Below are 25,262 nucleotides of genomic sequence, written 5' to 3'. Positions count from 1 at the left end.
ATAAACTTATATACAATTTAAAATGCCAATAGCACGTAAAAATGCAAAAATGTTCGGATGATGAGAGTCACCTAACAAATCTCCCATAGATAAAATAGAACTGCCAAAAAAGGCAAGACGATGTCTGTTAAAATACGGGCAAGTGATTAAAATATGGTGAATCGAAAGTAAAACATCACAAGTGTTGCATTGAGGAGGTGGTTCACCAAACAACAAATGTAGATGGGTCAGTCTGGTGTGTCCGATTCGCAGACGGGTAAGCTTAACATCTGCACTACATAGTCGCAACACAGGGAAGGGTTCCAAATTTGACTTATGAGCGTGCAACTTATTATTCACTTGGTTATCCCACTGCTGCTGCCATAAAGATTTTATATACTTTTTAATATGTATTTTTACATCTGAGAATGGTATAGATGAAATAAGGTATTGATTGAAAGGTCAATTCCTTAGCTTTGCAACGGTGTGAAATTTTCTTTTACTGCAAATTAGGAAAAAAATAATGCAAGTTTGTCATTTTTTATGAAAGTTTTACATGTCCATAACTTAGACAGTTTTCAAATTAAAAATTGGTAGAATTTTGTCATGCATGTCCATTTAACCAAATTTCATTAAAATCTTTCTGCACCAAAGTGATTGATCTGACATGGAGTGATTAATAATTAAAGTAGTAACAAAAAAAAGGAAATGTACAATTAGTTTAAATAAAATTTGGTTAAACTACCATTCTGTCTGAAAAAAATTATTGTATCATAGATAATACCCTTAATAATAAAGTGTTAAAAATAAAACTTTTTTTAAAATTATTTTAATTGGACTGCATCGACAAAATTTTACGTATACAATATATTTTAAATGGGAACATAAAGCGAATACCTTTAATTAATCAAAATTAATTCATAGATGTATAATTTTTATAAACATTAAACTGTGTTTACAGGGTGGCCACCCACCTGGAATTATCAGGGAATTTTTTTATACTGGAAAAATCAGGGAAATTTGGATAAAAACCTGGAAAAATCAGGGAATTTTAAAGAAAAGCTGGAATTTTTTTTCTTAATTTAAATTATTTTGCCATTCGCTGTATCCACTTTATTTAGATGGAAATTTATTGTCAAACAGTTGAAATATCATCAACTTAACAATACTTTGCTTGCATTAAAATTCTCTCCATTATTATCCTGCTAAACTAGACTGCCATATGAAACTCTCCCCTGTTGCTAAATGAATGGAGAAATCTTTGACCTCTTTGGAGATTATGGGACTGCACAGTTTAAAAAAGGCAAAAATTGTGGTGGAGGTGAAAAAAAGGGTTAGGATATTGGCTTCTGTTTATATAAGTAGGATTTTTTATCTTCTAGTTCGTGGGCTGAATTAATTTATTGTTAAAGTTTGTTCCGATGCTTTGGGAGTATTTTTTATGTTAACAAAATGATTTAAAATATTTTAGTATTTTTACTTTATAAAATCTCCAAAAAATAATTGGTTATAATTTTAATAATAGATTTTATCTTGCACTCTTTTTCTGAAAGCTTTTGTTCTCCCATCCAAAGAATTATTTTTTCTTAGCAAAGCCTACCAATCACTCATTTTCTTGAATCGTTAATGGCAAAATCGTAACCATTGTTGCATTGATGCTTTTTTTTTTGGATTTCATTTTAGCCTTTTATAACATATTTTATTTTAAAAAAGAAACTTTTTTTACGAACCATCTAGATATATAACATTAAGTTTTACTGTTTTGTTGGTAAATATTTGATTTTTGATTCAAAATTCAATTATTAATCACTATGTCGAAAGTCATTTAATTGAAAAATAATGTTTAAAGTGTTAAGATTAAAATTAAAGTAATTTTCAGTAATTATAATGGTTATCATTAACTTAAATTTATATCCAACTTTAACAATAACACTGAAGTGAAAAAAGCTGACTTGACACTGACTTATGTTGTCTGAAACTGAAATAAATTTTTTAAAATTAATTATAAATCATATTTTACAAGTTAAGAACTGCTTAAATTGTTTTATTCAAATGAAAGCTTCAAAATGCATTTAAGTTTACATCTAAATTACAAACAAATTCACAGAGTTTAGACAGTTTGTAAGTGAGTAATAATTTTGCTTTTGTGCAATTTGCATCCAACACCAAGAATTTGAACCATTTAATTTGATTTTATTATTATCAGCTTTTATAAAACAAATTGTTTTCGATAGGTTAATATAAAAATTTGATGGTTATAAACTTAGCTTATGTTTTATAAGAAGTTTTTTCTAAGAAATTTATTTTAATTTTTTACGTCCGACACCCTGTAATTTATTTAAAATACAGTATAAAATAGCTCTAAATTGAAATGTAAATAAATAAAAAAAATTATTGATGTATAATCCCATGCAATTATTTTCTTTTGCTTAATGAAAATACATTAAACAGTACTTATCCAAGTTTTTTTAGGTCGCTCTGTATTTACTATTTTGTGCAAAAACTACTTAAATCTTTAAAAAATTTTTTTCATTAAAAGCAATATATTCTACAAGCTAAACATATTATTTTTTCCGCATCTGCTCAATGATATATTAAATAAATAACATTTTAAATAAAATACTTTATAATATTGACACTTTTCTTGTACCCACCTAAACATCATAAGGAAAAAAGAAGAAGAAAACACACTGAGTTGGAAATTTTAAGATTTTTACTGGAAAAATCAGGGAAATTTGAAACCTGATTTGAGTGGCCACCCTGGTTTAATCTTTAAAACTTTTGAAGAAAATAACATAAAAACATATTAAAATAAAACACATGAAACCAAATATTTTAAAATATATGCATAAATAAGTGGAAGGAACTAAAAAAAGTGATATCATTTGAATATAACGTGAAAGCTTAACTAAGTTATGAGAGAAACTTAATAATTGTCTGAAATGATGCAAAAAGTTTATCACCATTGCCAGATTATCAAAAATTTATCCAAAATGCTACATACATTAATACTGAATATGAGAGAAACTGGCTCCATTTGGGACTAATCCAAAATGAATGAATCCGGTGAAACAGATTAGTTTTTTTTCTTCTAAATGATACCAGAGAGAGAATACTCATTTAAATTGATCCTGCAATAAACTTTCTTCAGTGGTGTTGCCATCTAGTGTTAAATCTATAATATTAAGTAATTTTCCTTTAAAAGCATTTCCGAGAATTAACCAAGTTTTGAAAAAGTAATTCATACTAATTGAAGTTGCTTGTTTCATGTATTAAAGTACCTGCTATTTTATCTAAGCATCAGATTCAAATCTACCTCCAGCATAAGCTAATAAAATATGATCCAATTAGAGAATATGCATTATAAATTTTTGGCTGCTACAAATTTGTCAGCAGTCAACAAATCCTGAATTAATTTGTGTTGATATTTAAAAGAATTAATCAGTAAGAAATAATGTATGCTCGGTGCATCCCAAATTTTATGCATCATTTTATCTGCTTATAACCCTATGTAAGTTGTCTTCCCTATTTTTCTTTGCATTAGATCTGCCAGATTTCCTAAATACAGTGATTTGTGAAAATATAAAGTTATTGCTTCATCAAGTAGGACCTGTGTTGAATGATTATTTGGTTTTTGTAATGACAGAAACGAATTTTGAGATATGAATAAAAAAATATTGAAATGCAGAGCAAAAAATGTACTTTTAGCATTGTAATATAAGAAATGTTATTACTAATTGTTCTTACTTTTGTCCAATTCTAAAGATACTAAAAAAATAAACAAGTTCCTTAAAAAATAATTTAATATACCCATTTGTTTCAACTCAGTTTATCATTCGTTTATTCACCTAATTTGATTTGTCTTTTTTTATTATTAAATTATTAAGAACTTCAGAAAATATAACCTCACTTTTAAGTTGTTTACAAAATACATTTTCACAATAAGAATCTTGTTATTAAATAATCTGGCAAACATATATAATATGCTTTAACCCTTTGCATAACAAGTCCATTACAAAACCCTCTTTTTCCATTTCACTGTAGTGCAAAACCACAATAACTGGTCCCCTCAAAAAAAAAAAAATAATAATTCCTGAAGCAAATAAAACTATATATTTTGAAATTTCTGAAAAATATTAATTTAAACAACTATTTATTTTTTTTTACAAGTTATTTTGAGACAAAGGTGCATTTCGGAGGAAAATGTGTGACAGAGGGGACACACTTACAAATACTATTTAAGGGAAAAGAAGTAGTTTTGTAATTTTGTTTTCTTAATAAGACATTAATCCTGAATTCTTACAACCAGTGTTTTCATCATAGAAAAAAAATGGGTGAGAATTTCTCACCCTTTCTCAAAAACAGGGTGAGATTTCTAAAAACTAAAAAACTCTTGAAAAAAAAAGCATTTCTTTAATTATAATACATTTTTAACGTCTTCTATTTTTTAAAGCATCGAATATTTTTGGTGCATTATCATAGAAGATTTTGGCATTTGTTTATCTTCCATTACATTGCATCTACATTAGCACATAAAAAATTTGAACGTCTTACATGAAGAAACCTTACCTACGGTAAACACGTGGTTGCAGAGAAATGTGTTCTGTTGTTCGAAAAGGTTCTGAACAATACTGGTAATTAGGGAAGCTAGATAACGGGGCAGATGTTGAAAATAATGAAAGATCCAGGAAGAAAAGTGAAACGGATTTTATTCTAAAGGGCGTAATTCGAAGCTTTTTCCGAAATTCGAGAATTTTGAAATTGATTTATAGAATGCGCGAATTTCTCGTGGTAATAATTTTTTAATGCGAAAAAAGAAAAAAATATGCGAGAAACTCACGTTCTCGCGCTGTAGTGAAAACACTGTAACAACCTACAATTCTTATTAAATGTTAAGCTTTGAATTAATAATAGTTACTGATTTTAGACATTCAGGAAATTTCCATTGTCTCATTTAAAACGTTTTTAGATGCAATTTTTAATTTCTTAACTTATGAATAAAGGGTACCAAGAAATACTTTTAACTGCAGTATTTCTTGGGGAGAAATATGAATAGAAAATTGAACCATAATAGACCCTACTTTACTGAGTAAGGATGAATTTAGTATTAGTTTACATAACATTGATAATGTAATTTGGTCTCGATCGAAAACATTCTTATGATATGGTCTAAAAATATCAGTGTCCTGTATAATATTATAACAAAATCAAGTGCAAACCCCATTTTATTCATTCGAGGTAAAGGAAAACTGAGGTTCCGTTTACATACTAGTGCATTAAAAATTGTGGAAGGGTCATAGAAAATAAATTCTGACCTATTTCCCGGGATTCTTAATTTGTCAAAATAAAAATAAATAGTGTGATAGCAGATTAAAAGGCAAGCAAAATTTTAACAGGGTGCGTAGCCAAATTATTCAACAAAAAAATAAGCACCTTTTAAGCACTCAAATAATATATTTAAGCACTTTAAAAAAATATCACAATTAGGCAGGGTTGGAAAGTTTTTGACAATTGATGGTTTTAACTGTGATGTCAAAATAAAAAAATCTTTTGGCATTGTTTTTGACAATTGTCCAAATTTTTGAATCATGTAAATTGAATGGCGTTTTCATATGCTATGGACTGATGGTGCGCCGAAATAGATTGGGGTTGAATTAATTGTGAAAACGTTGTATAGAACAGTGTCTTTCTGCATAATTCGCAGCGAGAATCAACATGGTGAAGGAAAAATCTCAATTTGGAAAAGGGAAAATTAAGTACTTTTTAAAAACACCCTATGAAAAAGGCTTTTAAAAAACAAAAATCGAAAATAAGCACTTTTTAAAAACGCTACGCATCCTATATAATAATTGAAGGTGAAAATTAGAATTCTGAGTAAAAGAACATCATTGATTTCCTTTGATACAACTCTATCAATACATAAAATAATTCTAAATATGAATAGACGGATAAGGAGGCACATATTTCATATTTTAAAAAGGGACCAACTTTTAGTAAAAAGGAATATGAAAGTCCTGGGTCAACACCTCCTAGACAAAAGACCTTCACATAGGAAATCTGATCCTTTAGTAGTTGGAACATTGTGACATCCCCTTACTGCCCTGTTTGTTTCTCCGAACTACTAAAGTGATCTGTGAGAAGGCCTCATCTCTAAGAAGTGTCACTAAAGTACCAATAGTCCAGCGGAATCATTGTTAAGATTTATTCTAAATGAGGATTATACCTGAAGTTCCACATTTTTCTAGAGTGTCACTTGGAATCTTCTTATATTAAGTGTGCTATTACTGTAAAAAAATAATGAAATAAATTTAAACTCCAATGAGAATTGTTTAGGAGTATACAACTGTTCCTGATTTTTAAATATAACATGAAATTATTAAAATACTGAGCCTTTTATAAAAATGATTGGAGAGACTCAAGCCAGAAACAAAGGTTACTTTTCTAAACATAATAAAACCCTACAGAATTATATAAATAAATTTTTTTATTTACAACTATATTGGTATATTCACATTCACAGAATAAAATGTATACATATAATATTTAAATGACAATTAGTTCTGTTTTACAAAACGAAAATAACTAAAAATTATATCTTTTGTAGTACACATTTTTTAGCCATAATAAAACAGGCTGTTGCTTAATAGTATTGTTGTAGCTAACAGCGTTTCAGAGTCTTACAATAAAGCAAGTAATTTGGTTTAAATTTACAATAATTTCATTTAATATTAATAAAGTAAAATATTAAATTTTAGCAAAAAGTTTAACAAAATTACCCCTTTTTAGCATTGTGTAGTATTATTGCATTAAAAATGTTTCATTCCAAAGTATAATTCCATAGAGTATATATAATATAACAGTATGTCCAAAATGTATTGTGTAATTTCAGTCTAGTTTCAGTTCACATGAAAGGAGTTAAATAAGTTAATTTTAAAATAAACTTAAAAATTTTTTTTTTTAATTGAATAGTCTTTAGAAATTACTACCTTAAATACATATTTTAAAAATCCTTGTCAAAAAATGAAAAAAAAAATATCAATAATAAATTAATGTTTTAATGAGAAATACTAGTGATCTCTTATTATGGAAGAAAGCAAGTCTAAAATTTTCAAAACCTGTTCGATTGTCAGATGAAAAGGGATTGAGTTAAAGTACAAATGTTAGAGAAACATTTCTAATTATCAACAGACAATCAAACTGGCTTTGATGTGTTTTATGCATGACTTTCTCTGTAGTCGTTCAACAGAATTTGATAGCATTTTTGTGTCTTTCTAATTTAATTTACAAACTCTATTGAGTGTATTATTCTGTCAAGGATTGGATTCAAAAATTATATATGAAGAGTAATTTATTTTTATTATTATGGAGAACTCTGTACATCTTTTTATAGATATATTAAAAAAATATTTAATATATTGTATTCATGAAAATGAAACAGGTTGTTACATAACTGAAATTTATAATTACATGATATATCCAAATATTTTTTTGTAAAACATTTATATTAAAAATTTCAAAACTTTTTAACGAGTTCAAAATAAATAATTAAAACTCAACAACACACATTGTTTGATGCATTAAAATTAATTCCTAAAACCGAAATTGGAAATTTTATTTTATGTTTGAATTTATTTTCATGATTGAATAAAATAAACATCTGGAATAAGTTGCAGTGAAATCATGTTACTATAACTGTAATTGTTGACTGAGTTTTGAATAGGATCTGGTAGCTCAGAAAACCAAATAATCAATACAGAAATAACAATTATCAGAATATTTGTAATTTAACAGGTTAATTTGTCAAAATAGTGCTATAGTTAAAATGGTAAGATCCTCCATATGAAAATAGTAAAAATAGATTTATAAAACCTTTAAAATCATTTCTACACACTTTTAGAATGAAGTTAGGTATAAAATGATGATAACTACAACAATTTCAAAACAAAATGAAAATAGATTAATTTTAATTTAAGAAAAAAATTAAATAATTAAAGCTCATAAAGACATAATATTTTCATTACTTTTGTAGTAAAAAGAATTTCATATAACACTACTTTTTAAAAATGCATTCCATATCCCAAACTATTTTGTTAATTATAAAAAAATACATATGTTTGGGAAGATTTAAATACATAATAAATATACAAATTTCACTTTTTTTTAAAAAAAAAACCTGTATTTCAATAAATAAAACAATTTCCATCCATTTTGCTTATATCACATTCATTTTTTCCCTTTCTGCAAACTTGTGAACACAAAAGAGAGTAAGATCTCCATTCATATATAATTTGAAAAGATATAACATTCTGTGAACAGGAAAACCTGCATTTATTTATATATAATTTGAAAAATATAATGTTCTGTTGAAAAGTATTTGACAGCAAATGAAACTAAAACAAACACTTTGAAATATTATCTATTGGAATGTGACTCTTCTTTTTGAGGAAGCTAAAAAGAAAAAATATCTTACTTGAAACAACTTATATAGTAATAATCATGTAAGGTAGACATAATAATAAAAGTAGACACAACATAGCTAATAAAAAATTTTAAGCAGTGAAAATGAAATTTCATAAAATAAAATATATTAAAACTACGTGAGAAATGCATTAATGCTTTCAATTTTCTTTAAATTTGTTTTTTTCCCCTCAAACTTTAAGTTTAATTAGACAGATTAGCATTTGATAAATCAAAAGAGCACATAATGGTAGGAATTTTTTTAATTTTATACAATAATTCCCCCCCCCCCCTGAATTAATGTTTTTGGTCATTATGCTTGATAATTGAAAAAATAACATTGGAATGATGGAGATAACTAATTTAAATGATACAAAAAATTAAATATAAAGAATTGCATAATTACCTGATGAGAAGTAAAAATGGGCATGTTTGTTTGAGTCATAACAACTGGATCGAGAAGTAAAGGTGTTGTAGGGGAGAAACTTGGAATAGGGGGACAACTGCTGACAGGGGTCATTGAATTGTAGAGGATGGGTGACGTGGGTGGGTGGAGGATCACAGAAACAGGAAGGGCATCTTCTGTGGAGCTGCTTTTTGGTGCAATAACAGGACTAGAAGCTGTGATAAGGGCTGTTTCTTGAATCTTATCACATGTTGTTTCAGGCTCTTCTGAAATTAATGAAATTGAAAATAAAACTTGTGCACCAGCATTTAGTTGCAAACAAGTATTTGACATTCAAAATAATTTTTTAAAAAAAAGTTACGTTCGTTTACTTTTAGAATGTTCTTACAGAAAAATTTATTTTCAATTTATCAAATAAAAAAGTTGCATACAATTTTAATAAAAATAAAGTTTTACACATAGATTAGTTTTTCTAATTAGATATTGTGGATTTAAAAACGCAATAGTTTGAATTAGTTAAGGAAGTTACAAAAAAAGGGTCGAATTTTTGATTTAATGAGAAGACAAGAGATATGACTGTCTCTTTATCAGAAGACAAAGAGAGAAAAGGCAGATGTTTACGATTGAACCATCTGAGTGTTAATGGCCATTAACAATGGCAGATGGTTCAATCATAAAAAGTGTAAAAATAATTGTTGAACTCAAAAGAATATTTCCTAAAATCTAAAAGTTATTAGAATTTTTAATTAAAAATGGTAGATGAGGAGAAACTGACTAAATTCGTTAGCTATGATTCCACGATTTAACATAACAGTGAAATTAACTTTGACTGTTGAATTATGTAGTTCATGTTAGTTGTTATAAGTTATATTATGTTTTAGAAGAGTAAAAAGTTTCATTAAATAAGGACAAATTCTAGTAGTGAAGGCAGCTATAATTCAGAGATTAATAACAGCTGCTTTGGATCATTTTAGGAGAAATTTGTGACAGTTAAACAAATCCTTCACAAAATTTTCTATTTTTTAAAACAGATCCTTCACAATACTTTTCATTTTATAAAAGAACTCTTCACAAAATCTTCCTTTTAAAATACAGAGTAAATGACATCCATAATTTTGAAAACTCTTAAAAGGTATAATTTAAGTGATTTTTTTTCACCCCCTAAAAAAACGGCATTATTTTTACTATAATAAGATCCAGGCAGAAAGAACCTAGGTAGTTTTAAATTCAGGGTAGGTTTCAGGTTTGGTTTAATTCTAGGGTAGTTTATAATTCATAAAATTATTGGTAAATTTTCACAAAATTACGAGTTTTTTCTTCTTCACAATTTTACGAAAGGCGTGGAATAACTTTGAAACTTACGTTTTGGAGGCTCTTCAAGAATTTCTTTGCCAGCTTCCTTCTGCTCTGATGACTTTGACTGTTTAAAAAGTTCATCCTTGAGACAGGGGAGAAAAGAGTTTATTCGATCCCAAGTTATGTACCACATTTGGCACTTATCTGCTTTGCTTCCATCCTGAATGCCCTCAAACACGCCAGCCGTGTCCATCACCAGAAGCATGTTTTTAAGAGACTCAGGAATAGCTTCAGCCTACAAGGTATTGTTTCAATGAATACCTTTTTTATAATTATAGCACTGGGTAAAAATAATTGGTAATATAAATGGCTATTTTTTTACAATAATAAAATCAATAGTTAGTGTGTGTCTGTACATGTTTGTTCTTCTTACAAGTACAAAATTACATGAAATTTTGACAGTAAGTGGAAGAAATAATTTTAGACCATGATCTTAAAAATATTTTAATTAGACTGTTTGGGAGAGACATTTGAAAAATAAATCTTCCTCATTTGTTTAGTGTTAGCCATTGTAATAAATTAAATTGTTGAAGATTCTGTTTTTTATTCCTAATATTAAAAGATAATATCAGTGATGTTTGTTATCTTACAGTTTTGTTTTGAAAAGTGTTTATTCCAAGTTATTTAACAATTAGTAAATGATCAATGTGGATAGCCACAAAATTAGCAAAACTTCGTATTTCATTTGTTGATGGTTTGAAAGACAGTTCTATAAAACTAAACATATTAAAATCAATGGAATTTGAAATAGAAAAAAGCTATGTACTGAAAGCAAATTTTATAGAAAAAAGTACTTATTTGTTTAGAACAACAAGATATTTAAAACATCCTTATTTGAATTAAAGTACATATTCAGTAAATACTCACGAGCAAATCGCTTCTATCTGCATGCATATACTTGTCCATAAATTCTAGAATTGTTAACCACAGGGCCATAAATGTAGGCAAAGTAAGCAAAGGGCTAAGATGTTGAAGAAATACCTAAAATAAATAACATACAATTAAGATCCAATTTTTAAAAAATCAAGACTTTTATTATGAAATACTTACTTTACAAAGAAGAGTTATTCCTCTCATTCGGGTTTCTTCCATTCCAAAAGGATCATTGGGGCTGATATTTTCTAAGAGCTTTGCAAGAAGGGGAAATAAAACCTAATGAAAAAGAGAATTTCATTGAAAATGTTTATTCTGCCCTACATGATAAGAGTTTATTTTTTTTTTTTTTAGTCAATACTACAAATACTTCATTTTTATATTGCACAAGAACCATTAAGATAGCATAGTATTTCCTCAAAAATGTAATATTTTTTCTTTCTTTTGTTCAATATAGTTCAGGTTGAACACAAAATGAGTTTTGTACAGGAGCTTTTTTTTGATTGTTTAAAAATTGACTATAATTATTATAGATTTGAAAATAAAATGAAAAACACAGTTGCTTCTTAATCAATTTGTTTTATTAATTTCTGGTATAACCATAAAGCATGAAAATAATGAACATAAAGGTAACACATATTTCTTAAGATTTTGAAGATTGCAATGAAATTGTTAGATCAATTGGAATGAAAATTTGAATTAACCCTATACTGGAGAATAATAGATAATAAAATATTTTGAAACTAAGATGTTTTTTTTAATTTTTTTAATAGTAATCGGATAATGTAATATTTAATTTAATTTACAAGGATTGAATCATTGTACATCACTTAGAAAAATAAGAAATAACATGTACTTATTTTAAAATTTTTGAATATGATTATTTGATCATGATACAGGGAAGATACAAAACAGAGTACAGCTTAGTAGAGTGGCTAGATTTTTTTAAGCAAGTAGCAAAATGCATCAAGGAAGATAACTAGCCATTAAAAATAATTTATTCATCACAAAAAAAAGAGAGAGATAGAAATTAGAAAATAAAACAAATGATAAATCTACCCACTGTTTCTTTTTCTATTGTTGCAGTTGATTTTGTCAGTTTTTTTTTAACCACACCTTTCTTCATTATAATTTTTTTAAGAATTATTTTCTTTTACTTAATAATTATCACAAATGTATAAAAAGAAAAAAAGTTTGAAAAAGTGGAAGATTTTTGTTACGGATTGGAAGATCATAAAACAGGTTCAAAATTCAGAAGTCTTCTGCTGAAATCAGAAGCGTTGGCAGGTATGATAAATCTTTAATCCAAGGTAGAAAAAAAATCAAGCTCGAAACCCTGCCTTTAACTCACATTCAACACATAACCTAGTGTTTCCAGAACTGGAACCCTGTTGCTCAGCTGGTATGATCTAGAAAGGAGTAACATCTCATTCACCCAAAAGAGGATTCCAACTTCTTCTATATGACAGTCAGTTCACATGAGATACTTCGATTGATATTTAAGCAAAAAACGAACTGTGTAATTGGCTCTCTTCTTTTCATGGAATTGAAGAAGATATTTTATGTTTTCAGAATATCGTTTAGCCTAACATGTTTACGATTGTTGAATAAATTAAGTTCCTGCTTTGTGTATCTTAATACCTTCAAAAAATATCTATTAGAGTCAGAGCAGGAAAAGGCTCTGAAAGAAGAGATTGATAGAGCTTGTAACCAGACCTCCACTTGCCACATACTCCTTTCTTCACACTGATTTTCCAATGGGGAAGAAAAGAGAAAATGTATTAATTCCTCCTCAGAAAAAGAACCTGCGTTTTTAAATACTACAGTACAGAACCCGTTATCCGGAAATCAGAAAACCGAAACGAAATTCGATAAATTTTCCCGCCATTTTTAAAAAAAATTTTTTTTTTCCTCATAAGATTTTAGGATTTTTCTTTCTTTACTGAAAGATGTTTACCTTACCATCATTTTGGAAATAATCATTAGTGTATTACTCCATCGTTTTTTCTTCTTTTTAAGATTTCCAAAAAAAAAATTTTTTTTAGTTGGGTTTAACAATAAAAAAAAACGGCTTTTTGTGGCGATTCAGAAAACCGGAAAAATCAGTTATCCGGAATAGCGATGGTCCCGATCGTTCCGGATAATCGGTTCCCTACTGTACTAATAAAATGCTGACAAAAGCTTTCACAAATTAGGTTTTAATAGAAAGTTAACAAAAAAATTTACTATAACAATAAAAAAATGCAAAGGTGCTTTGAGACAAATATGGCGAACCATTTTTTCGGCATTAGATAGTGGATTTTCCTTTCAAGGTACTACTTCAAAACATGGAGAATTTATTATAGTTTAATTTATTTAATAACCATCGTTGAACAGCTGACCCTATTCTGAGTTTATGACTACCAATGTTCAACTACATTAATCCAGGGCGCGTAGCCAAATCTTTGAATCAAAAATAAGCACTTTTTAAAAACTTTTCAAGCACTTTACAAAAATTTTCAAGCACTCAAAAGATTCATATTCAATCAATGATATTATTGAAAAACAAAAACTTTTTATAAACAGTTTTAGCGTTAAAAAAAACCCAAAAAGAAACGGGCGTAAATCGAAACAATCAGTACTTTCCCACATCACCGAGGGAATTCAACTTGACCCTGAATTCAGAACAAAAGTACCCTTACCCCCTACGTCAAAAAAAGTGTTAGAAGTAAAATAAAATAAACAAGAATAAAATTAAAATAAATTAAAAAGAAAAACATTTCTTAAGAATCTGTTATTCTCTATCCGAATTGGAGCACTAGGGTTTCGGTTTTAAGCGTGCGCGCATGCGCAAGTCATAACGTGGGTACGACATGAAGTCCGCGTGAATAATTGCGTAGCAAACACACCATTTTTCGTAAAATGCATGGGATCTACCAGATATCACTGAAGGAAAAAAAAATTTTTCGTGAAAAAAAGCACTTTTTAAAAACGCCAGCTGAAAAAAGCACCTTTAAAAGCTTTTAAAACCGAAATCCCCAAAAAAGCACCTTTAAGTACTTTTTACAAACGCTACGCACCCTGTTAATCTTATTTATCAAATATGTTTAACTAAAATAAAATATAAAAACTGCTGTAATACTAAAAATGAACTGTAATTCGAATATATAAGACACAGCTGACCTTATTGAAACAAGATTCCCACTCTAAGGGAGAAAGTGTTTGAAGATCATGGACCAGAAGTGCTCGATGCAACAGTGTCAGAGCAGCAGTTCTTATCACTCTTCTAGAATCGCAACACAATCTTGCTATACCTGCAAACAATTCAATCAGATATATAAAATTTACATGAACAGGCGAGCACTGTTCAAGGGGGATTTGTCACCATCAAGGAAAATTTTTACTATTACTAAAAAACAAAAACAATAAGGGTTAAAAATTCTTTGGCAGTGATTGATAGGACAAATTTGCACAGCCACACATTTTCCGTGATTATGTCATTGCATTTGACTTACAGGGATGAGTTTTTTCTGTGTTTCTCAATTTAAAAATTACAGAAATAAAAATCTGTCTCTTTAAAGGAAGTTCTCCTCTTTTGAATTCTCAAGAAAGAAAAAAAAAAAGATTTCTTTTTATGCTTTTTCCTACCAATGCAAACACAATTTAAAATTACATTCACATGATTTAAATCACAAATTGCAATTCGTGTTCACAATTTAAAATTAGACAATATAATTATTATTTATGCAATTGAAAATCACATATCATGTTTTGTATTTTCCTGATTTTACATTAAATATCGCATTTTGTATTGACGTGATGTAAAAGCCTAGATTATTATTCATGTTCAAGTTACTTAAATTATACACCGGAATTCGTATTCACGCAATTTTAAAATCAAATATCGAGATTTGTATTCAAGGAATTTAAAAATCAAATATCAATATTCATTTTCATACGATTTTAAAATTAAAAATAGAGACTCGTATTCACGTTATTTAAAAATCACACATTCACATTGACAACATTCTGTGGATAAATGTTTCTAACATACACTTTTTTCTTTCTCAAATTACAAGTATTTTTTCAATTATTTAAAAAGAGTTTTTGCACAGATTTTTCTATTTCATGCTTTTTTACCAAATACATCTTTGTGGAAAGTAATTAATGGAGTTTTTAAAAAAAATATAATTTTCAAATGAATTTTACAAAAATGAGGTGGTGACAAAGGGTTGAAAACTGGTTACAAGAGTTAATCAATGCTTGCAGAAAGTTTTTTAATTTAAATTTCCCTTTAGCAGAAAGATTTTCATTTTATATGAGTCCGTTTACAATTATGAATATCATGATTTAATTTATATTTAGGATCATAGCTTTGCAACGTTTAGATATAAAGAATATTTTGATTTATTTAAATTTAAAATAACGAATATCATGATTTTATTTAATTCCAAGATAATAAGTATCTTTTTTCTATTCTATCTTAATAAAACAAATACTTTTTTTTACCAAACATGATAGCAGATATAGAAAGTCTAGTACAACAAACTATTTGATGGAATATGACTGAAAAACTAGCGAAATAATTAACTTAGTATTAATGTGATAACGTAATAAGTAATAGCATAAATAATACAACAATCATTAGTTAAAAATACATACCCTGTAAAAGCGGGCACCAACAACTGCTCCAAAGATTTATCTTAGGTTTATTATCACCGTTCTCATCAGTAGTTTCACCAGAACAACAAATAGCAGCAGCTCGAGTATGCAAAGTATGCATCAAATCAAGCAACTAAAAAATGACAAGTCAGAAAAAGAAATCACTAAAAACCACTCAGTTTAGCACTATAGTTTGATTGAAATGTATATTCTAGAAATTTAAAAATTACAGAACCAAATCATTTGCAGAATTTTTCTTACACCTTAAAGTTCTTATTATATATGGAAGGGCAGCTAAAACAACAAAAATTGTGGGTAATCTGAAAAAGATGGTAACAAGAAAAATAATTTAAAAATATATTTTGTAAGTGCATATATATTAAACATAGATCGGGAATCTTTGTTCTATGTCTAAATCGCTGAAACAACGAAAGAAAAAAATAGCATATACATAGTTCATACATTAAAGTTCACACATAAAACAGGGTTCCCACTATTTTAACAAAGCAAAAATTAAGGACTTATTTTTAAAAGAATTAGGGAGTTTCTTTTAAAATCAAGAATCATCAAATATACAAATACCACCAGTAGCAGCAACTTTACCTTTTTAAAAAAGAAAATCAATCAAAAAAATAATAAAAAAACAATTTTATGACAATGTAAGTACTGATATAATTGTTTTAATTATCAGGGCATGTCAAAGAAGGACCAGGCAATTTCTGCAAACCCAGTTCGGGGTTTTTTCAAAAATATTTTCAGATTGTTAAGAGCCAACGGCATTTACGAAGCTAATACAGATTCCATTTTTAATGATTTCATTGAAATTGAATTGTAAAATTAGGTGCAGAAATTAAGATTTGCAATTTTTTCCATATATGTTTCAAAAATTCATATATTTACTTTTATACTTTTTCATAGATATAAAAGAAAAAGAGTAAGTAAAGAAATTTGGAAAAAAACATTAAAAAAATTATCACAAGTTTTTATACTTCGCTACTAAACATGCATCACATATTCAGTTGTAGGCCAATTTCACTAAGTATTCAGCTACGCCAAAAAATCTTTCTTTTTTATTAATAAAATATATCATTTATAAGGGTATATATTAAAAGAAAAAGCTGAATTAGAGTTATGCATGAGAGTAGTTTTCTCAACTATGTCAAGTTAAATTAAGTACTATTTCAAGTAAAAACAAGCCATACCAATATCTAAGCTAAATGAAAAAAAAGTAGTCTAAGCTAATGAAAAAATAGTTAAGCCGAATGAAAAAAAAAGGGAATAACTTAAGGTGCTTACCACCTTAAATCATTCCCTTTTTTTTATTAGGCTTAACTTAATATTTTTTTTTAAAAATTAATTGCAATAAATATATTTATGACAATTTTTTATAGAATAAAAATACAATTATGTTTGCGAAGATTTATAATTTTCAAACCAATATGTTTTTTATTAGTTCTCAGTGTAACATACAATTAAAAAGGTCTAAAACGATTTTTCAAAGGTATCAACACATTCCTATGGCCAGAAAATTGATAAGGTTCCTTAATTAACAAATAACTAGGAGGCTTCGCCCCCTGCTCGCTTGCGCTCGCCAACCACCGGAACTGCTTTCGCAGTTCATTTTGGATTGCTTCGCAATCCGATGCTCGCGCATTGGATACGTTCTTAACGTCTAGCTTTTGTATACTTTTTTGAACACTGAAGTTCCGAAAACTTTAACTGTAGAAAATTCTAAACCTGTGCATTTCAATATTAATTTGAAATTGCAAACAGTTCACATATTTTTCTTAATCACACTATTCTAAATTTCAGTTGAAGAAAACTTTTGTAGTAGTAAGTAACTTTTAAAAGTAACTTTTGTTTTAAAGTCTTTTCCACCAGAGGGCTAAAACCATTTGTTGTAAAACAATATGAAATAGTACTGAAAGCCGGATGTAAAGCATCGGCTTGGATGAAGATAATTTTATGAGAATTTTTTTGATAATTCGGTGAGAATTCACCCGATTAGACATATGATATGCTTACTACGTGCTCTTGCGAGGCCGAAGCCTATCAATTAAAACGTATTAGCGTTTTATATAATATAGATCAGCCATATGATGCTCACTACGTGCTCTTGCGGGCCGAATCCTATCAATTAAAAATGAAAACTGTTGCCAACGCGAGAAAAGAAATATCATCGGTTTTATTGATACATACGTATTAGCGTTTTATATAATATAGATGATAAATAATTTATTTTTTCATTATTTATACATATTTACTTTTAATATTTCTTTATCATCCTTTATTATTCTTAATATTATTCTCTACTATTATAATGATTTGATATTTTAATTTTGTCACGAATAACTGTTTAAAACTGAAAGTGGTACTCTTTTACTGTAAAGTAATCCTGTAATATCACCTTGCTAGATAACGTTTTGTGAGAAAATATTTAAAAATTTTATGAAAAACATATTGAAAATAGTATGTAACTTAACCATTTTGAAACAATTACTAAACAACAAATGTGTTATATTAACTTAATTAACTTTACATAATATTACTAAACAATCTGGCAAAAAATTTGAACTATTTCTAAAGCAAACAAAAGTTAAAAGTTTTTTTTCTGATAATTATATTCTTAGGGTTTTTACTTCATTCCTGTAAGCAGATGCGTTACCAGTAGAACTGAATTTCTTGAATTTTGTTGATTTTGAAGGTCAAGGTTGGTTTTTCCTTGGTACTGTCCCCACCCCCGAAAAAAAAGACACTATCTCTTCTATGTGCAGTATTTCCCTTGTCCACGTTCTATTCTTTTCTTTTAGAATTCTCCTTATACAGTATCAGTCTAGGCAAAAGGCAGAATATTATTAATGAAAGGACAAGCTTTCTTTCCCTTGCCTATAGCCCCAGGGCTAAAGAGAATAGAAGGGCTAGTCCACTCAGCTCTTAGAGCTGAAGCTACAATTTCCCTCCTCATGACGTCACTGTGTCCACAGATCTCGGAAGATCGCATGCAAAGATATCATGATAACTTTGCATCTTTCTCTTTGTAAAAATAAGTTAGATTTTTTCTGGTTATTAGCTTTCAAACTTTACGTAATTAACACATTATTTCCATTCATAAACATAGTTTTAAAAAACTTTCTTGGCCATTTTATTAAAAAAATACCACTTTAAACTTATAAAAATATTTTACTAGTTGACAAAAATGACACTATTAATACTTTATTTTAAAAAGTTCAGTTTTAGCTTTAATTATTAAGAAAAATGAAAGCATATATCGAGACTTTTTTATCTACATATTCTTTTATAACAATAAGTTGAGTTAAATGTAGAATCCCCGATTTTAAAATATGCCGTTAATAGCAATTTGTTCATACTTAATCAGTAGGAAACATCAACCTTAAATGCTAATTACTGAAACAAAATAATAATTTAGGTTCATAACGACATCATAAATTTTACAATTGCTTATAGATATTCAAATTTAAGATGATATAATTTATAGATATTTAAATTCAAGAGAATATAATTTTTAAAAGAATCATAAATATTTAGAATAACTACATTAAAAAAATAAGTTATGAAATTAGGAGAATTTCAACTGTACACTATATATTTTATTTATACTTTTTACTTACGTTTTAATTTTCTTTGACTTTATCCATTTTTTAATTTTTTTCACATGCCTTTCTTTTTGAAGTAACGAGGCGGTTTCTATTTAGATAATGAATTTTTTTAAAAGTTCTTAACAATAGAAAAAACTTATTGCTGTTTTATATTAACTGTGTCATTTCGGAATCTATTCTTTACATAGTTGTTCATTTACTTTAGGGAACACGAGGAAAATTATATTTTTTCCTTTTGTTTTTCGATCAGAATTTTTGTAAGTTGCAATCGGGCAAACTGGCATTTCGTTAATAGTTTTAAAATTTTGTAAATTCACGGCAAAAACTGAGGAAAGTCACTATAGAAAATAACAAATGTCTTAGAATATGTCACAAAAAGAAATGCTCCAATATTAGTTAGAGCTAGTAAGGCTGAACGCTCTGTTCTTGAAGTAAAAGCGCGAGCTTTGCGCCAAAGTGACGTCACTAGAGAAAATCAGAGGATTGGTGCGGCGAGAGTTTCTTCAAAGGAGTGAACCAGCCCTTCTATATCTCTTTAGCCTTGCTATAGCCCTCTCACATACATCCCTTCCTGTTCTTCTATAAAAAGCTCTACCTTCGATGCATGGTCTAATTCTAGGTGATAAAAGAACAACTTTTCATTTTGAAAAAAAGTGAACTGAAGAATTTTTCTTATCAACTATAGTGATACTGAAAAATTGAGGAATTTTTAAAAACCTTGCACCAAAATTAAATACTTTTAAGTACCCTTATTTTCCAAAATAAAAACTAGGCAGTTTTTAAGGACTGTGGGAACCCTGTAAAAGTGTTTAATTACTTTTAAAAAATATATATATCAGTCACTATCGTGGTACTTTCGAATCAGAATAATACAGTATATTAGAAAAAATACCTTAAAACTCATTGCATTAGTATTTTAAATCAAAATTAGAAAAGAGGTAAAAATCAAACATGGACTCGATACTTTGTGCTTACCCAAAATATTTCTTAGACAAGGTGCTATTGGAAGGAATAAAAATTGTGTGCAAATAATTTAGAGTGCAATAAATACATTACAGAACCTACTTGAAGGGATACTTGTTGATATGCAGGAGAATATTCATCAGCTTTATCTTCATCATCAGCTTCATAACCTTCACCAAGACGTGACTGACTTCTTGAAGTTTTCAGTTTCTCTTCTTTACGCTTAGGAACAGTCTTAACCATTTTCTTTTCTTTGTGAGATCGAACTTTATTCTTCTTGTCAGAAGATGAACCTAAATATGCAATAATCATCACTATCAGATATTAGACTTAAAAATGCAACAATATCTATATGGCAATTTAATACAAAACATTACTAACTGGAAAAAAAGAAGCCAATTTTGAAAAAAAAAATTAGATAAACTGCTTTATAATTTTCTCTGGCAAAGATTACACAGTGGGAATAAAAAAAAAGCAGCTAATTTACCACTTAACATATTTCATTCTATTAAACCAATTTTCTACTTGAGAATTCCAAGAATAAAGTTTCATTTCAGTGGATTCCTCCCTACTGAGGCATAGCCAAAAATGAGAAGAAGAGATCTTAGGTTTCCCAGGAAATCTTTCGGGACTCTACTAAACTGAAAATTGCTTGGATTTCCAAGTGAAACAGCTTTGCTTCTTTTGAGTGATAAACCCTAGAATGTACCCTTCTCTAAACTACGATTTGTTCCTGACTTGACTCCTGTCTTCATGTTCATCTTAACATGTGCTGCTTTTTCAAGCAGAGCGGGAAAACAACTTGATAAATAGATATTTTTTGAAAACGCATTTTATTTTCTACAGCTGTTTTAAATTAGAAGAATTAAGAGTTAAATCTTACTGCCATGAGTGCTGGCTTCCACAAATGTTCGAATGCAGTGAACACAACTATCAAAATTCTCAGTAGTTATGTGAGCAGCATCTCTGACCAGGAATGCCAATGACTCACAAGATTTCAGGAAGGCTATGGCATCGTGACCCAGCAGCTCACGATGCAGCACAATATTATATTGATTCACGTGAAGTGGTTGTACACTTTCTATTTCCCCATTTTTATTCACCTGAAACAGTTAAAAGAATGTCAATTTAAGAATGCCAGATCATACACCATGCAATTTTTAATCAGAAAACTTTGATATTATTATTTGTAATGCCAACTATTAGATTTTGTGAGCAAAAATATCACTGAATGAAGTCAGTTTGACTAAAGGGTGAAATGTTTACAGCAAATAACTGTAATAATAGATATTAGAATTATTTAACAGGAATCTGACAACTCAAAGACTGGTTATTTTGTAAGAAATTGCAGCTTTCCTTGCTTTTTGGAGTCCCTGACAATACTAGGTTTTCCCTGACTTGTGGGAGCCCTGATTTAATATAACATTTATAGATATAAATGAAGTTTTTCATGCTAACACAAAATTAATTTTAAATTGACACAGCAAAAGTAAGTTATCAAAATATTCTTAGCTACAGCAAAACCTGTCAGATTTAGTACTCTTGCAAGTTGACATCTAAGATGACCTCGAATATCAAGAACCAAATTCATCCTATATTACAAAAAGAAGCAAAACTTTTGTAACATTACAACTTGTATGTCGACCACAAAAATAAATCTAATTTGTCTAGGAGTGTTATTGAATGACAGTCTAAATATATCACGAGTTAACCTGAAAAATTCTTTTCAGAAATTTTTTTGAATTTAATACTATGTATTAAAATTTCCCTAAATTAGTGAAATAGTATTAAAAGCCAACCTAAGCTTCTTAACCCCTTAGCGATAGGTTAATTGTCAAGAAAACGGTTTTAAAAGTGCCTATTTTGCCAAATACACGTTTTTGATTAGTGCTGACATTTAGTTTAAAATAAACTATCTACAATTACCTTAAAAATATCCTGGTTTGCCATCTGGTGTGCAAAATGCGAAATAAAATGTTTTCCGGGCAAAAGAAATGAATAAGTTTTACTTTTATTGGTGTGTTACTACTGAACACTCCAGCCTGGAAATTTCACGGTAGTGAGAAATATAGGGCGAAACCACACCTGTATTTTTCATGGGAGCGAGAGGGAAGGGGTTAATGACTAATGACCATGAGACAAAATTATAAGGGCTATTATAACAAATAGATTTGCAAGCATAACAAAATAATTTTTGAAATGAAATAAATATACTGTTCATTTTTCTAATTCTAAATATATTTTAATGTTTAATATTAAAAACTAACTTTTAATACCAACTTTAAAATATTGCGTAGTAAGTATGTTAACTTACTACATAAAATTTTAAAGTTGGTATTAAAAAAGCTTAACTGTGTTTATCTTTGCTTTTATTTTGTAATATATAAGAAATAGAAATAACATGAGCAATATGAATAACATGGTCTGTTAAATTAAAATAGGATAAGAAATGATAATTAAAAAAATATCACTTATCTTCCACATTAAGTTGACCTTTAATGCAATGTTCTGTAAGTGGACACCTTACACAAATTTCACTGTATTACTATTATAATTGATATAAACACATAGACAGAGTTGTAAAGATTTGAAAAACAGCAAGAAAAAAAAAAGAATATTCATTAAAACTAAGCAAAGCAATTGGATCTATTTCATGAAACATTTTTATAATTAAATATAAAATATTCAGTTGCTCAAAATCAACATAACTTAATATACTTTTAGGTCTATTTTACCTTAGATACACATTTTGGATAAGAAAGATTAAAATTTAGTTTTTGAAAAATTTCTAATTTTTATTTCCCATTTTGTTACTCAAAAACTAAGTTGATTAAAAAAATATTCCAGAATAAGAAAATATATTTTTGACCATTATGTAAACATTGCAATTTTGAAATTTTTTTTATTCCTTTTTTAATTTTGCAACATTAAATTTTTATTGTTAATAATAATGTAATTTATCAAAATTCCTTTTAAATTATAATTGTGACAATAGAATTGTGGCCTGTGAAAAATACAAAAGTTCAACACATTCTTAAAAAATGTAAATAAAAAATACTTAAGACATTAAGCTTTAAAAAGAAATATGTTCATTCAGAGTGCAACAAGCATGTGTATTAAGGTGGGCTAAAAATCACTTTGTGTAATATAATTTCTTTTTTTTACCTTTATAGGGCAGAAAAATTGTATATATATCGTAGAAAAAAAAGGTACCAAACACTATCTAATCACCTTTTTTTTAAACTTGAGCATAAGCATTGAAATAATGGAAAAGGTCAAAATTAAGTTGTTTTACATAATTTTTTTTATAAGCAATGAACCCCTTTATGCCTTAAGTACAGAGCAAATTAGAATAACAAAGTTAAAATAAAATTGATGATATTTGTACATACCAATGAATAGGCAAATTCAAGATTTATTTTAGTACAACTTAAAATAGAACACATTTTATATGATGCAAATTTAGCAATGAATAAAATTATAAAAGCATTTCAAGAATTAAAAAGACATTGGAAAATGTTGTGTTTTCCAAATTTTTAATGAAATGTAGCGATGAGAAAAAAAAATATTGATTCCTAAAATACTGAAATGGTAAAACTCATTAAGTTGATCACCTGTCTTAGTTCACCAACAGTATCAAAAACCAAATTATCTCCATGGAAAAAAAAACATAATTTATGATTTGCAATGTCTACTTATTTTAATATTTTAACATACACTGATGCATGTTTGTACTTTGCCTATATCTAAAAACTAATTAATAGATTATTTAATTTTCAAATAAGTTTTAAACTTTCCTTTGTTGCTTTTCTCTCGCTATTTTCACAGTAAGCTGCAACTTTGTTGTAGTTTTAAGAATTCAGTAAATTAAACAAATAAATAAATAAATAGTTGAGCTAAATATTTTAAAATGACTAGCATTTATTTCAGCATTTTTTTTCAATGCAAAACGAGCAGCATTTTATGTTTCAGCTCTCAAAATTATTTAAGTAATTGGGATGATTAAATTTCAGGCAAAAAAGTTATTTTAATTATAATAGAAATAAAATAAAGGAAATTACAAAATTTGAAGGAAAAATCGTTTACTATAAATTGACCACTTTTTTTAATTGATTGTTAAAGTAGTAAAAAGAGAAGGTTTCTTTTTCTCTACACCAAATACAGTTCTTCTGCCCTACAGAAAATAAATAAACAAATAAAAGTGTTTTCAGTGCACTTCAAATGCAATAAACACATTATTGAATGGAAGTCAGGTGGTGTGGGGGTGACAAAATAGACAACCCCACTCACCAGTGTCCATCCTCCCTGGATACCCACACTGTCACTCAAGAGAAGATTTAGTTGCTGATTAACTGGGCTGCTAGGCTGGCTGTCATACACGCCGCTGTCAGAAGTATATCCTCTTTCATTAGTGCTCACCGATTCAATAGAATGTCTCCCCAAACTCAACTCACTATCAGACTGAGCACCTACATCAAAATGAGTAAAGAAATACATTTTTAAAAACTATTCTTATTTATAAGAATTAGCTCTGCATTAAAGCAAAAAAAAAAAAAAAAACATGAAAAAAAGCAAAAATAATACCACATAAAGAGACAGACTGTGATTCCAGGTTCATGCCGAAGAACCATTATCAGGGTTTTTATATTTACAATGGCACAAAATCCACAGCAAAGCAAATTACAAACATTTAATTACCTTATTTTTCCCATATCGCTCTGCAATAGTCACCCCACAAATGTTGAAAGTCAGATCTTATAGATCTCTCAGTCGGCGAAAAATTGTACCAGTGTAAAGTGTACATAAAAAAAGAAAGAACAGAACATCCTGAAACGCACTTTTCTGAATAAACAAATTTTTGTTGTTCATGGATTCGGATAACTGCAATCTGGGAAATAGGGTCCTCATAATTTAATCAGGAGAACGATTTATAGTTTTGACCTCTCAATTGTAATTTTACTTTATGCGTA

General features: G+C 28.2%; 1 protein-coding gene across 8 annotated transcripts in view; it reads right to left on the bottom strand.

Moving 5' to 3' along the window:
* Positions 1-6,445: 6,445 nt before the first annotated feature.
* The window catches only part of LOC107439061 (Sec7 domain-containing protein garz), an 86,771-nt gene continuing 67,954 nt past the window's right edge, over positions 6,446-25,262 (bottom strand). For 4 of the 8 annotated variants that reach the window (XM_016051529.3, XM_016051528.3, XM_016051531.3 and 1 more), the window contains 10 exons: positions 24,583-24,761; positions 21,176-21,395; positions 20,395-20,585; positions 15,713-15,845; positions 14,234-14,364; positions 11,249-11,350; positions 11,066-11,179; positions 10,205-10,433; positions 8,843-9,108; positions 6,446-8,427 (listed from right to left, as the gene is read on the bottom strand). In XM_016051529.3, the coding sequence (XP_015907015.1) occupies positions 8,392-8,427; positions 8,843-9,108; positions 10,205-10,433; positions 11,066-11,179; positions 11,249-11,350; positions 14,234-14,364; positions 15,713-15,845; positions 20,395-20,585; positions 21,176-21,395; positions 24,583-24,761 (1,601 nt within the window). In that variant the 3' untranslated portion in view covers positions 6,446-8,391. The remainder of the gene's footprint in view (positions 8,428-8,842; positions 9,109-10,204; positions 10,434-11,065; positions 11,180-11,248; positions 11,351-14,233; positions 14,365-15,712; positions 15,846-20,394; positions 20,586-21,175; positions 21,396-24,582; positions 24,762-25,262) is intronic. The other 4 variants (XM_016051532.3, XM_071187105.1, XM_016051530.3 and 1 more) reach the window with 3 other exon arrangements.

This window comes from Parasteatoda tepidariorum, chromosome 10, assembly GCF_043381705.1.
Source record: "Parasteatoda tepidariorum isolate YZ-2023 chromosome 10, CAS_Ptep_4.0, whole genome shotgun sequence".
Lineage (NCBI taxonomy): Eukaryota > Metazoa > Arthropoda > Arachnida > Araneae > Theridiidae > Parasteatoda > Parasteatoda tepidariorum.
This window is presented reverse-complemented; position numbering and strand designations above follow the sequence as displayed.